Below are 13,806 nucleotides of genomic sequence, written 5' to 3'. Positions count from 1 at the left end.
CTTCTCCAAGGCCTGATTCCTGGCAGCAGCAGTGTGAATGGAGATGGGCAGGAGGCAATCTCACCCTCAGGTGCCCTGCTTGGTGTGCCAGGGGTGGGCAGAGCTGAAATATGTGCCAACATGCTCTGAATTTAATTACTGCAGGAAAAATGAACCCTCTGGCTGCTCTCCCACCACAGCAGTGAGACCCATAAATGGCTGGTGCATTATAGCTGAAGTTCCATGTGTTTCAAGCTGCTTGTGGGGTTTGTGGCAGCTCAGTTGTTGCTCCAGTGCATGGCTGTGGGACCCAAGTTCTCCTCAAACTTCTCCAGACCAAAGGTATTGGAGTGGGCTCAGAGCAAGTGCCTCCCACATGTATAAAAATTGATGGGGTCAAAGTGGGGGTGTGGAATTATCTCCCTCATACCAGGGTAGCAGTGCTCAGGGAAGTCCTGCAGAACTGGGAGCACAGGAGACACTTCAGGATGGAAATTCTCCTAATCTGTGTTGCTTGGTGTGAGGAGACAGCTTTGGCTCTGGAAGGGACTTGCTGACCTGCTATTTCTAAAATGTCATTTGAGGAGCTGTCCAGGACCTGGCAGCCCAGCCCAGGACATGCTGCTGCTCTCCTTGCAGGCACTTTCTGCTGCTGCTGACAGCTGTCAGAGCAGATTCTTTCTCCCTGGCCGTGCTGCTGGGGGCAATGTCTGAAGGAAACACACAGGGCTGGGTGTGTCTTGTCCTGTTCTTTTGAGAGTTTTAAAGTTCTGCTAAAAGTTTCTCCAATTGTCACACTATGACACAAAATAACTCGCACACAGACACTAGATGTAAAAGGGGAAAGAAAAGAACCCAAAGAACAATTTTATTTTCTGACTCTGTGATATATACAACAGAAAAAGTGACAGTGGATTGGAGGGTGAAATTGCCACCTCTTCAACCACACCAATCAAACCAACAGTCCAACAATTCTTTCCCCCCACAAAGAAAAATGCAAAACAATCATTATTTACATGAACAGTGTGAGAAAATTCAGTAGAGCTATGTAAACATCAGAAGGCATAAGAAACTTTTAGAAGAACTTTAAAACTCTCAAAAGAACGGGGTGACAGATGTGCTGCTAGCTCTGCCCCAGGCAGGAGGGGGTTCCTGGGGGGGGTCTCACCTGAGCTGATGGATGCTGATGATGGGAATGACAGTCTTAAGCTGCACCAAGGGAAATATAGGCTGGATATTAGGAAAAAGTTCTTTATGGAAAGAGTGATAAAGTGTTGGAATTGTCTGCTCAGGGAGGTGGTGGAGTCCCCATCCCTGGGTGTGTTTAACAAAGCCTGGATGTGGCACTGGGTGCCAGGGTTGAGTTGAGGTGCTGGGGCTGGGTTGGACTCCATGATCTTGAAGATCTCTCCCAACCCAGTGATCCTGTGAATTCTGTGACATCCCTCTGCAGGCAGCCACTCCTGGAGCATGGATCATTGCACTGACTGGAGAGCCTGGCCTGATGCCTGACCTTGCTGGTGGATAGTGGAGCACTGAGTGAAGCTGCTGTGCTTTTTGGGAGCTCTCTCTGTGACAGTGCCTGTGGGTCTCGTGTGGTCAGGAGCAGCTGAAGGATGTGCCTGCAGGGAGGGTCTCGGGGTGACATCCCTGATGGGGGATGCCAGCCATGAGCACTTGGCAGCCTCTGAGCAGCAGCAGAATCTGCCTGAGCCCTTTCTGTGCAAATGTTCATTACAGTAATTATTCACTGGGATTCTTTTCCTGCAATGGCCTCAGCACAGGGCAGGTGTGTTCTCAGGGACACAAAGGAGAAGCAGCATCATTCCTCTTAACCTGGAACTGCGACAAAGCCATAAAGTCACTTTTCTGCAGTCTCTAGCAAATTTGGGAAATGAAGCTGGGTTTGCTGTGGCTCAGGGCCTTTTAGTCTCCCAATCCTTCCTGATAGGAACATTTCTAGTTAGCCAAGATGATGGAGCAGACAGTAAACCACATTTACATTTTTTTATTTTTCAAACAGTGATTTGGAATACTTTATTGAGCAGCAAAATGAATTGCATCTGCTCATCCCCCACTCCCACGTAAAATACAGAGAGGTTTTCTCCAGGATCATATTCCTTTCAAAAGGGTTTTTTGTACCATTCTCTGCTCAGTGCCAGTCTGGGAAATATATGCAGCCATTTGATAAATATATTGTGAAAATCAGGGTTGAAGTGGCAATCTGCCTGCAGCAGAGGAATAGCTACAGGGAAAAATGGTAAATAAGATATCTGTAAGTAAATTAATTTTGCTCATATAAGCTTGTTTGCAGCTTTGGTTCATGTCTCAGCATTATCCTCTGCTCTACAGCAGGTGTTCAGTGTTGTGGGGGATCAGGGACAGCAAAGCTGTGAAGGAGCGGGGAGATGGTGGTGGTGAAATTTCTGTTTTGCTGGGATTTCCGATCATGGCAAGGTATGGTTGTGCCACAGCCTGAAAAACTGCAAATCCACCGTTGATTTAGCCTTGCAGAAATGAATAGTTGCCTTTTGTACTGAGTTTATGCACAAAGAGGCTGGGCTGCACATGACTGATTTGCTTATTCAGAAATCTTTGCTTTCCAATACAGTTTTGGAGGATTTATCAGTGAAAAGTAATCCTTCAAAACAGCAGAACTTGAAACAAAGCCCAGCTCTACAGATGAACTATTATTTTATTTAAAGCCTGCTTTTAGCAGCACTGTATTATTTGTTTCAGCAATGTATGAGTCTGTTTTCATTTTGATGGGATGAACTGATTTATGGGGTTTATCTTCAGTTTATCTAGTTCAGTTGTCAGTTATCTGAGGATTTACTTTGCAGCCTGTGCTGTGGGTTAGAACTGAGCAAGTTTGCTTCAGCTTTTGAGGGGGAGACACCCTGGGTGCCTGCTCTGGGTGCTGAGGAGCTGCTCAGGTGACTGACACAAGCATCACTGTTTGCTGGGCTGCTCTTCCCAGTGCTCCTGGCCTTTTTTCCTGCTGGCTGAGCAGCATGAGACTCACAAATGTTCACTGCAGGTGGGTGGTTTGTGGGCTTTCACACCCATCCACAAGCAACGTGGGCAGATTCTTCCTTGCCCTTGCTCCCACAGAAGGGGAAAACCTCATGGCAGGAGGAGGGGAGGAGGTGAAGGAGCTGCAGGCTTCAGCTGCAGATTCATTTTCCTCTTGGTGCTGCCTGGGTGTGAGGTGAGCTGTGAGTGTCCAGGGGCTAAAGCTGCATCAAGGAAAGGTGGTTTGTTTCTCTGTAGGCAGAAGAAACAGCTTTCAGCACAGGGTAGCCTGGAGGCTTCCTCCTATCCTTTGGGCAAGATGGGTTAAATGGTGGAAGCATTTTTGCTCCCTCCTTGCCTTCATTTAGAATGATTTCTGTGATGTCCCAGCCTGCCAGGAGAGCTGCAGCCCAGCCCTGGCAGGGGCTAATGACAGCAGGGATGTGGCTGGTGCAGAGCAGCCCTGGGAAGCCCTGATCCACAGGCAGGGCTGGGGGCTGACTGTGCCTCCCTGGGGCTGAGGAGATCACCTTCCCACAGAGCCAAGCATGCAGGCATCTCCCACGTGTGTCAGTGGGAAATGTGCTGCTCCCAGGCTCTGCAGAGCAGGGAGAGCCTCTGCAGAAGAGCTGGGCTGACTGCAGGCTTGCAGTAGCCCTGAGCTGGTGCTCCTTGTTTAGCTCAGAAGCTCTCCAGACTTCCCAAAGGCATTTTGCAGACAGCAAATCCTCGGTGGACTTCCCACAAATGGGTTTTGCAGGGTCACTGCTGCCTTGCTGGTTTGCAGCCTGGGTTTGGGGTTTGCAGAGCAGGGAGGTCTGGCAGAGGGGAGGCTCGTGCTGCTTCCCCCTGGGTTTGTGTGCAGTGTGTGCTGGACTGAACCCCACTGAACCCCTCCCCCAGTGCCTGCACCCTGGCTCCAAAGGGGATTTGTGCTTCGGGATTGATGTGTTTAAATATAGTTTTAATAGAAGCTTCTAAAGCTGATCTCACCATTTCATTACTGTTTTGAGTGAGTGACACTTCTGTCAATTAGTTTCAGGCAAGCCTGCAGAAAAGACAGGAGGGGGGAAAGGAGGTGAACAGTGGGATGTGGAGAGGAGCATCTTAGATTTGGATATTCCCTTTCTGTGACACTGAGCCCAGCTTGTCTCCCTGTGATTGGCACATGACCTACGGTGAGCCTCCAGTCAAGATTTTAATCTGGTTTTCTCATTGATATAAAAGGTTGCTTGAGCTTGGCTGCCGGGGGGACTCAGGACGTCATCCCTGTGCAGCAGAGTTTACTGTAGTTTGTTTAACTGAGCACTGCACTGCTGGGCAGCTTTGAGCCCAGCTCCCTGACAAGGGTTCTGAGTGCTGGTGCTGGATGGGGCTCTTTGGACTCGCTCACCCCCAGCCCATCCTCATGTAAATTAAATGTAGCTGCAAGTGTCACCTGGCTTGCAGGGATTTATGCACAACCTGCTTTGATTACAGAGAACCACAGCTTGCAATATTTCAGGGTTAAGCCTACTCTGGAATTTACTGGATGCAGGCTAGGATGCTGTGAGTGAAGTCAAGTACTCCTCTGTTATCCTCAGAAGCTGGGCACAGGGATGAAATGATGCAGTGTTGCATCTTCAGAGGTGATTAAATGTTGACAGCCATGTGCTGCAGAGGATCATTTCCTGCTCTGTGCTGTGCTGGGAAGACTGAAATCTGTTTTAAATTGGGACTGCAATTAGCATCCAGGAAACAGCAATTTTATGCAGCAGTTTTAGCTTTGTATTGCACTTTTGTGTTCTGTAGGTCTTTTCCTGAGGAAAAGCTGGTTCTCACCACACTTTAATTATTAAGTATTCTTGATTTGCAAATCACTATAGCCTTTATATACAGTGGGCAGCAAGATTAATGGTGACCCTGGAACTGGATTTGTTGTTAAATTCTGCTTTTGCTGACCATGTTGCACATGGCAGTGTGGAAGTCACCAGGCTTGGCCGTTCTGTGACACTCTCTAAGGCCCTACAGGGCAGCAGAGAGACTACTGGGGAGCCCTAAATGGCTGTGGAGTTGCTGTTGTGCCTGTTGGGTTTCAATACATGCCAGAAGCTCTTGTATCCTATAAATAAGAATTGAAGAGGTCAAAAATTCGACCCTTGGCCCTCAACTGTTGGGATGCTTCTCCCAGTATTGTAAGCTCTGGTTGGCTGTAGGTCTGGCTACAGAAGGAGAAATGCTTTTTAGCTGTGTCACTTGTTACACATCAGATAAAATCTCATTTTTATCTCTTTCTTGTCTAGCTCAATGCCTGGATTTGCCTTTTAATCTGAGTGTTTGTACCTTGTTTACAGCCAGCCAGTATTTTGCCTTCGCTTTCTTGCATGCTGGAAGAAGGCAGAAATGACTGCTTATGTTTGTGCTGAATGAACATTTCTATTTGGTTTACCTCTGTTTGTGATTCCTCTCAGGTATTTCATGGAGCCATTGAGCACTAACATCACTTTGCTCATCTGAGAGCAAACAAGCTGGACACAGCCATGGGGGACTCTCCAGCAAATGTCGTGGATGGAGGCATGGACACACAGACTGAACTGGTGGAGAGGGTGGCAGCCATAGATGTGTCTGTTGTCCCAGACAGAAAGGACCAAAATGGTGAAGACAACCCTGAAGAAAATGACACAGTCTTTTCTGATAACATAAAGGACATCCAAAGAAATGGAGTCAGCAGTGATGTGGGAATCAATGAATTTCTGCCTTCCCAACAGTCAGAAGATGCTCACTTGAGGCATGTTCCCAAGAGACCTCTAACCAGACCTGGTCTATCAAGTAGGAAGTTGTCCCTTCAGGAAAGATCATCGGGAGGTTATTTGGCTTCTAGCAACACTCCAGGTTGTGGTCCTTATTCCACAGGGCCATCCCCACGTATAATCAGGAGACCAACAATAGAGTCCAATCGGGTCTCCATATCAGACTCTGAGGTAGGCATGTTCTCCCCTACAGCTGAGGTGTTGAGGTAAGGTAAGTCTTTCTCAGGTGCTAATGGGAGCCTTCAGTCTTCTGGAGTAGTAGATCTGAAAGCACTATTATTTCAAAGTGTGGGGGGGAGAAAAATCCCTGGAACCAGGGGTGGTATAGCTTGGAACTGGAGAGCTCTGCTGGGTGCAGCCCTGGCCCTGACATTTGGCTCCTTTAGCCCTCACCTGCCTGGGATAGTCTTGCTAAGGGACCATGACCCTGTGTCATGGTGGCATGCAGGAAGCCTTTCAGGGTGTTCAGAGAAAGGGCTGTGGCCAAATGACTTTGCTTTTGTGTCCCTGCTGTAGGTGCCCTTGGGGAGTTCACCAGTCACAGCAGCTTTGCTGATGGTATTTTATGGATTTAAACTTCTGGAGATTAAGTATCTACTATTGTGTTTTGCCATAATTGAAGGCATGATTTAATTTTATAAAGAGCTTAAATGCCTGGCTCCTGTCAGGTTTTCTTTTCTCTTTAAAGCATTTGTAACAGCAGTGGTAAGGGAAAGCTGTGACCCTACTCTCCTTCAGAGGGGTGTCTGGGTGGCTGTGGCTGTTCTGCAGCTGCTCTCCTGGTCCCAGACCTGCCCTGGAGGAGCTGTGACAATGCTGTCAGTGGTTGAGTGTCTTGATGGAAGTGGGTGATGGCTGCAATTCCCAGTGCTGTGGTGGGGAGCAGAGGGATGTTCACACCACACTGCCCAGTGTCATGACCTAGATGCCTGTGGCAACACAGGGACCAAACCACTGGAGTTTAGACTTCTGCCAGTGTGGGTCCAAGGAACCTGGAGCGAAACATCTGTGTGGCTTGGTGTTTCCCTTTTGAGAAGTGGGTGTTTGCCCCTGAGAGGATGGTGGTGCACACCAAATCAGTTGTCCTCTGGGGAGTTGTGCAAGCCACATCAGCTGTGGGGCGGGTGGTGCATCCCCTGCTGATAAGAGGATACATGCAGAAGGTGCACTGCAGAGGCTGCAGCTTCTTTGACAGCAGCCATATGCTTTAATAAGGGAGGCAGGGAGGGAAAGCAGCCAGTTCTTGGAAGCAGGACGTGACTTGAGTGCCAGCTCTCCCATCCTGCAGTGCTGTGACTGTGCCAGGAGTGAGGCTTTTCTGAAATCTTTCAACATAACTGCAGTCAAGTGTGACTGGCACATTCCCATCTGCAAGCCAATTCAAAGTACTCCATCCTCTTCCACAGCATCTGCATCCTGGGGAGCAAGGGTTACTGCCTGGGGGTGGGGTGGGCAGTGTTTGGAATGCAGATGTGGAGCCCTGGTGTCCCTGCTCCTGCAGCAGCTCTTCACACAGTGCTGCCTTTTTCGTGATCACTTGGATATCACTGAGAGAGCTCTGCTGTGTAACAGAGCTGTGCCTATTGGAAACCATCACTCATATTAATGGGGAATGGCTGTGGGAAGAGTGGGAAGGGAACCTGGGCCAGCTGGGAACATTCTGGGGTGGGTGCTTGCCCTCACGTACTCTCAGGAGCTGTGCTGCTCCTTCCCACCTTATAGGGATAGCATCTGTACCCCATAAGGAACAGAAGGATTAGGAAAATACATGTTTGGATACAGGGTAAAATTTGAGGCTGGGCACTGGATGGTGAGCAGTGTGTGACAGCCAGGAGAGTGTGCAACCTGCACACAGCCCTGCTCCAGTGCCCAGGGTCACCACTGCTTCTGCCAGGTGGCTGTTAAGGGTTGTTGTGTTGGTGGCTGTGAGAGGCACTGCCAGTCTGAGGCTGTGCATGTGAGAGAGACAGCAGGGAGCTCTGACAGAACCAGAGAGCAGATCTTCTGTCCTCTGTCATGGATTCTAAAAGTTACCAGGCTCTCCATGTTGAGGCTTTTGGTCCTGTTTTGGATGAAGTCAGCCCATAATGAGAAATACAGTCATGGTGCTGCTGGTGGTCACTCTGATATGCAGACCCCCAGTGAGCAGCAGGACTGGTGGGTCAGTGACAACATCCAGGTCAGCAGGCATTGCCCTGACCTGCCTGCAAATGGCTCCTTATTCTAGGCAAGCTGCACATTTGTATTCCAGTCTGTGCCTCTCACCTGCTTAAAGCCATCTGGGAGTTGGTTCTTTCCCCTTGCTTTGGGTTTCTGGCATCCTCAGTCAGTGCCTTTCAGTAGCAGAACATCCATTGCTCCAGCTCGTGGCCACTGCCCAGGTCAGGGTCTGTGCAGAGCTGGAGCTGAAGTTCAGGAGCACTCAGGCTTTATCAGCAGCCATGTGCAGGCACTGTCTGTCAGGGGCAGGGATGGGTGGCACAGCTGCATGTCACAATTTCCTGTTGTGCTGATAGCCATCTCATCTGAGTCTGCTTCCCTCTCCAGCAGGATGGCAGCTCAGTGCCTGTCTGTCGCTGGTGCTGTATCCTGGACTGATCTGGAGAGATGTGCTGTGCAGAGACAGAGTGTGGGGATACAGCAGAGCTGAATGCTCTGCTTTCTCTGATGAATTGTGGAAGAACATTGTGTTCTCTTAGAGAGATACTACTGAGCTTTTTAATGCTGGTTTAATATTTGTTCACAAGCTGGGAGGAAAACTTCTGTTCAGGGATCAAGAGGTACAAGAGCTGAAGCTGAGGGAGGATTTATCAAGTGGCAGCAGCAGTGGATTGGGGCTGTCCAGTCACTGGGACCATTCCACAGACAGCTGCCTTCTGAGCACAGCTCTTGGATTTGTTACTAGGCAGGTGTAGCTCCTGGGCTGGCAGGGCTGCAGCAGGGCTGGGGCTTGTTGTCTTGCACAAAGGCTATTCCCAGAGACACCAGCTGGCCAACTGCCCTTGGACAAAGAGTTGGCAGCTGCTGGTGTCCTGCAGCCACTGCTGACAAGTCTGGGTCTGCAGTTTAGCCCTGCAAGAGAAGTAACATGTTCTGCTCTCCCAACAGTGTTACTGTGTTCTGTCATTTCTCTATCAGAAATTGATCTGTAATTTTAAAAGCTCCCTGTTTGTTCCCCTCTTTTCTTAGATTATGCATGGAAGGTTCTCTCAGTGCTGCCTTCCCTGGCAGGAGTACCTGATGGCATTTCTGCTGCCTTGCTGCCTATCAGTGCTTTGCTGTGACAAGGGAATGGCTTTGCCCTTAGCTGTGGCACAGAAGTGATTAAGCTGAAGCTAATAAGGGTACATCAAGCTGCAGAACTGAGGCACAAGCCCCAGAGTTTAGACCCACTTTGCCTCTGTTGATGTGACATTCCTGGCTCCTGCTCTGTGCTGGCTGCAAGGCAAGAAGAGAGGATTTTCCGGAGACTGCTAAAAGCAGCTTCTGCTCTGCTGCCCAGATGATGCCCTGTTGTTTGAATGTACCAGGGAAATACTCTCTGAAATCTTGTCCATGTGTTGACTGACAGAGTTTGTCCCACCTATAACAGCAGGTCTTGGATCTGTGAAAGGAGAGAGGTGCTGTGTGTTGGAATGAGGCATTTGAAAGTGCAGTGCTGGTGGGTTTGGTTTGCGTTTGTTTTTGTTTTGGGGTTTTGTTTTTGTTTTTTTTTTTTAATTCTGCTGTTTTAAAGCAACTTTTTAGTTAGCCAAGAAAATCTTACTTGAAGAGTGGCTAGGAAAAGAATAAAATATGTCTTTTTTTTTTCAGGTTTTCTCCCCAGACCTGCCAGCACAGTTAATTGCTTTATACAATCTCTTCTCCAGTCTCTTCCAGTTGAATTTCCTTTCCCTTTCACCTGTTCCCTCCTTCCCCCTGAACCCCAGACCCCCCTGCCCTGGTGTCTACATTCTCTCCACCCTCTAGGATCAGTAGGAGACTGTTCCAGGTGTCCCTGCAGTCATGGAAATCAGCTGCAGCTGTGTGTGCTCCAGCAGGAGTGGAGAGGATGAGTCAGGCCAGTGCCTGCTCCCTCCCTGGAGATGCTCCTGGCCTGCAGATGCAGGCAGGAGAACGAGCTGACAAAGGGAATTTTCCTATGCTGGATTGTCCATGGCTTACTCCAGAGGCATGGAAAATAAATCACTTCTTTGTCCTTTCTTTCCTTGTTCTTTCTCATCTTTATCACAGCTCCCTGCTTGTTTGGCCAGCTGGTTTGAAGCAGCTGGTGTCCAGATCTGAGGCAGTGCCTTGGTGCTTGGCCGACCCAGGTGTCACACTCCTCCAAGGCCTGGCACCTGCCTGGTTTTCTTCATAAAGTGGTTTCCTTGCTGTGCACAAAGGTAAACTCAGGTGGGGCCAGGACAGAGGCAGGAGCTGAGCTCCTGCTCAGCATGGGCTGAGAGCTTCCCCTTCCAGCCCTACAAGTTCCCCGGATGAATTTCTTCTAGAGGCCTTACTGTGATGTTCAAACAGAGCTCTTGAAAAGATTATAGATACTTGGAAAACATTTCTTCAAAGAAGGCTCTCTCACATTGCTAATTTCTTTTCCTTGGATGAATTAACCTTTATTTAAAGTTGCATTTCCAACTTGCCTGAGGGTAAGGTGTGAGAGGAGGAGAAAGCCCAGAGCTGCAGCTGGAGGGGGGCTGGCAGGGTCTGCCTTGGTCCCACGAGTCCCAGGCTCCTGCATCAGCTCTGGGCTCTCAGGTGGGTGAGCCCCAGTGCTGAGCTCTCTGCCCAGCCGTGGCCAGGGCGGTGCAGCAGGGCTGGGCTTTCTTTTTTGCACTTCTTTTTGGATGTTGTTTCACAATCTGTTTATTTTTTTTACCACCATGAGGTCTGGGCTTCCTGTCTATCCTTCTCTATCCCTGAACAAATTCTGCCCTCAATACCCATTTTCTGGCTTTTGTTTTTATTTTTGTCTGTTTTCAGAACTGCCTTCACTTCCCCTTCTAGGCAGGATGAGTTTAAACCAGTGTTTCCTCATTTTTCTTCCATGCTTCTCTTTAAGGTGTATCTCTGAATTGCTGAAAATTATTTTCAGGTTGGGGAATTTGGCTTTGTTTAAGGGGCGAAATTCTCCATTATATATGTATTGTCCATTATATATATGTAGGCAGTCTGTTTTCAGAAAGGTCTGATTTTGGAAATCAGCTCTGGTTCTCCTTTCCCATCCATGCATCTCCCCTGGGGCAGCAAAGGCTCAATTCTCAGTTTCTCAGGATTCCTGTCACCCAGTGGTGGCCACAGTGGATTTCTGGCACTGGGCCTGGGCTGCACTGTGCTTTATGATTTTTGACCAATTTTTGTCTTCTGTAGCATTGATTTCCCTCTCCCTTCCTCTCTTGACTAATACCTTGGACTTGTTAACACAGAGGGCATCTTGTTTTTTAGGGTGAAACAAATAATTGCACACTTGGACTGGCTCACTCTAATTTGGTTACAGCTTTTCATTTAAGGATCTCATTAAGGTTCAGCTCTATTTGTATTTATCAGCAGTTTCAAACACATCAGGGTGGTGAAATCAGGAGAATTGTACAATGTTATCTTAAAGAAACACTTGGCCCAGAGATAGGTGTTTTTCTCTGATAAAGGAATAGGACAATTATCCCATTTCCTGTGGGAGAAGCAAATAACAGAACAACCCTTCCAGCCTGCAGCAACATGTGGCAGGAGTTGCTTCAGCACTGAATTATGGTCTTTTCAGCAAGAAGAAAAGACACAGAGAGCACCTATAATGTGGTTTGATTTCTGCTGTGTCCAGCTCAAGTGCTGGAAGCACTGCAGGAGCTGAAGTGCTGCTGCTTCCCAGCAGGAATTACCTGAGTGGAGAGCAGGGGGCTGTGGGCCAGGTGGTGACAGTGACAGTGAGCTCTGGGAGGCTCTGCTGCACATCTGCTCATTGCCTTTCCCTTGGAACTTTCTGGGTGTTCCCTCCCAGTGTTTATCCACCCCTTTCAAAAAACTGTCCCCAAAAATGGGGGTTGTGGTGTCACAAGCTCCATCTAGCAGCAGTGAAGCACCAGGGAGATGTTTCAGGTGATCAGTCTGGTGGGGGATAAGAATGGTGATTTCTGGCCAGAGGTAAGAGGGGTGGTGGAAGGACAGAGTCAAAGGAATTGGTGGCTTGGACACAGGGATAAGGCACAGTCCCTCCTCCTGCTTTGTGTGGAGGTTTGCCTGGATGGATGGATGGATTGCATCCCATACAAAGGGCTCTGTTCCTTCTGGAAGGAGGGAAAAAATGCCACCATGGCTTCCTTGGCAGTCTGTGAGCAAGAAGAAGCAGCTTTTCGTGCTGTAGAGATGCCACCTTGGCTTAAAAGAAGATTTTGAGTGCACAGCAAAGAGTTGATGGCTGTGTGTGAAAGGCTTTATCTACTCCTGCAAGTCATCCCTGCTCACGGAGGAAGCCTCCTAGCAAGACCTGGTTTGAAGAGCAGGAGATTTGAGGTGGTTGGAGGCTTTCTTGAAGGAATGGTCACGTTTCCTGCCTCTTCCAGCTGCTCCAGTGGGTGTTTCACCCTCTGCAGCACTGCAGTTTGCACAGGACCAGGTGAGGGGTACAAAGCTGAGGACAGAGAAACCAGGACAGGAGACATCATGAGAAAAGTGTTCCTGCTGAATCTGTGAAAGTCACCACGATTCAAAGCACAGCCTCACACTGGGAAGTGAATCTGCTGGCACAGGGTTTGCAGGGGAATTTGTCCTCCTCGTGTCCAGACCCTGGGTTCCTGCATGCTGACCCCTCCTTTGGGGAAGGACATCCTTACAGGCCCCTCATGCCTTGCATCTTGGCTTTTGCTGGGTCATGCTTTCTCATCCCTTGGTGCTCCTAGTTCTGATGGATTGGGTTTTACCTTGGTTTTTACCTCCTAGTTCTGATGGATTGGGGTTTTACCTTTGGAAAGATATGTGCTTTGCTAGCAGCAGAGTTAATACACTTCTATGGCCCCATTACTCACAGTTGGCTGCTCTTCCCTGTCAGGGAGGTGGAAAAAACTTCCTTCCCTGGCAATAAGATCAAGATTTCAACCATTCCTTATATTCCTGACAAGCCATGGCTTGTAGGCTTTAAGAGTCATCAGTCCCCCATTCCTTTTATTGTGATGACCTCTTGAGTTAGGAGCATTAGGAATGTTTTCTGGTTGGTGATGGAGAAGAGTCCAAATTATCATCTCCCACACCTGTGCTGGGCCCTGAGAGGCAGAGGAGTGTTGCTGTTGGTGGAAATGCTGCCTGGGGCAGGGACTCTCCCACCCCTGTTCTTCCAAATGGACAGAAGGCATCTGGCACTGCTTTTATGTCGTGGTGCTGCTTCTGTAGATGGCAGGGCTATTTAGAGGTTTATGGGAAGGCTAATCTACCTGTCTGCATGTTTTATAGCAGCTTTGCTCCCAAAGAAGTGCAGAGGCTGGCTGTGAATTTCCAGCCTGCTTTAGTGCTTGGCAGTCTTGGGGAGAAATGTTGATAATGCTGGCTTGGGAAGTGTATCCCATCTAATGCTCAGCCCACACTGTGTCCTGGGGCTGGAAACTCCTCCTTTTCCTCACCCCACAAAGCTGGGGGCTCCTCCCTGCCCTGCAGTGCAGCTCAGTGCTGTGGTCAGGGAGGACCAAGGCAAACTCCATGCAGCCCACTCTGCCTGGTGCCAGCGCTGCAGAGATGCCAGCAGGAGCTCTGAGCTCTGCTGGAGCTTGGTTCTGCAGCAAGGTGTGCAGCTCCAGAGGAAGGGTGGCTTTAACACCAGGTGCCTGCATGGATCTTCTCTTCCACCTTGTTTTCCCCCTTTGCCACTCTGTGGAGGAGCTCAGCACCCCATCACCACATCCCCACCCTGTGGGGTTTCAGGGCTGGGTTCCTCACCAGCAGAGATCAGACCTTCTCTGGGGTGATTTTTTTTTAGCAAATACGTGTCAGCTGAAGGGAATCCCCAGTTTGTGTTGCACAGCAGAGGAGCTTGGCTCTGTGTGCTCTC

General features: G+C 49.1%; 2 protein-coding genes across 4 annotated transcripts in view; both read left to right on the top strand.

The window, feature by feature from the left end:
• The window catches only part of P2RX1 (purinergic receptor P2X 1), a 57,776-nt gene extending 52,197 nt beyond the window's left edge, over positions 1–5,579 (top strand). Inside the window, exon 14 of one of the 2 annotated variants that reach the window (XR_014949433.1) lies at positions 5,445–5,468. The gene's annotated coding sequence lies outside the window, so the exon portion shown is untranslated. Of the gene's footprint in view, positions 1–5,444 lie in introns of both variants that reach the window. The other variant, XM_085557096.1, reaches the window with a different exon arrangement.
• CAMKK1 (calcium/calmodulin dependent protein kinase kinase 1) overlaps positions 5,514–13,806 on the top strand; it is a 52,578-nt gene continuing 44,285 nt past the window's right edge. For both annotated transcript variants that reach the window (XM_077787489.2, XM_031506467.3), the window contains exon 1: positions 5,514–5,954. In XM_077787489.2, the coding sequence (XP_077643615.1) occupies positions 5,514–5,954 (441 nt within the window). The remainder of the gene's footprint in view (positions 5,955–13,806) is intronic.

The sequence above is a fragment of the Lonchura striata genome, chromosome 19, assembly GCF_050655825.1.
Source record: "Lonchura striata isolate lonStrDom1 chromosome 19, ASM5065582v1, whole genome shotgun sequence".
Lineage (NCBI taxonomy): Eukaryota > Metazoa > Chordata > Aves > Passeriformes > Estrildidae > Lonchura > Lonchura striata.
The sequence above is the reverse complement of the archived record's forward strand: the minus strand, read 5'-3'. Positions and strand labels throughout refer to the sequence as shown.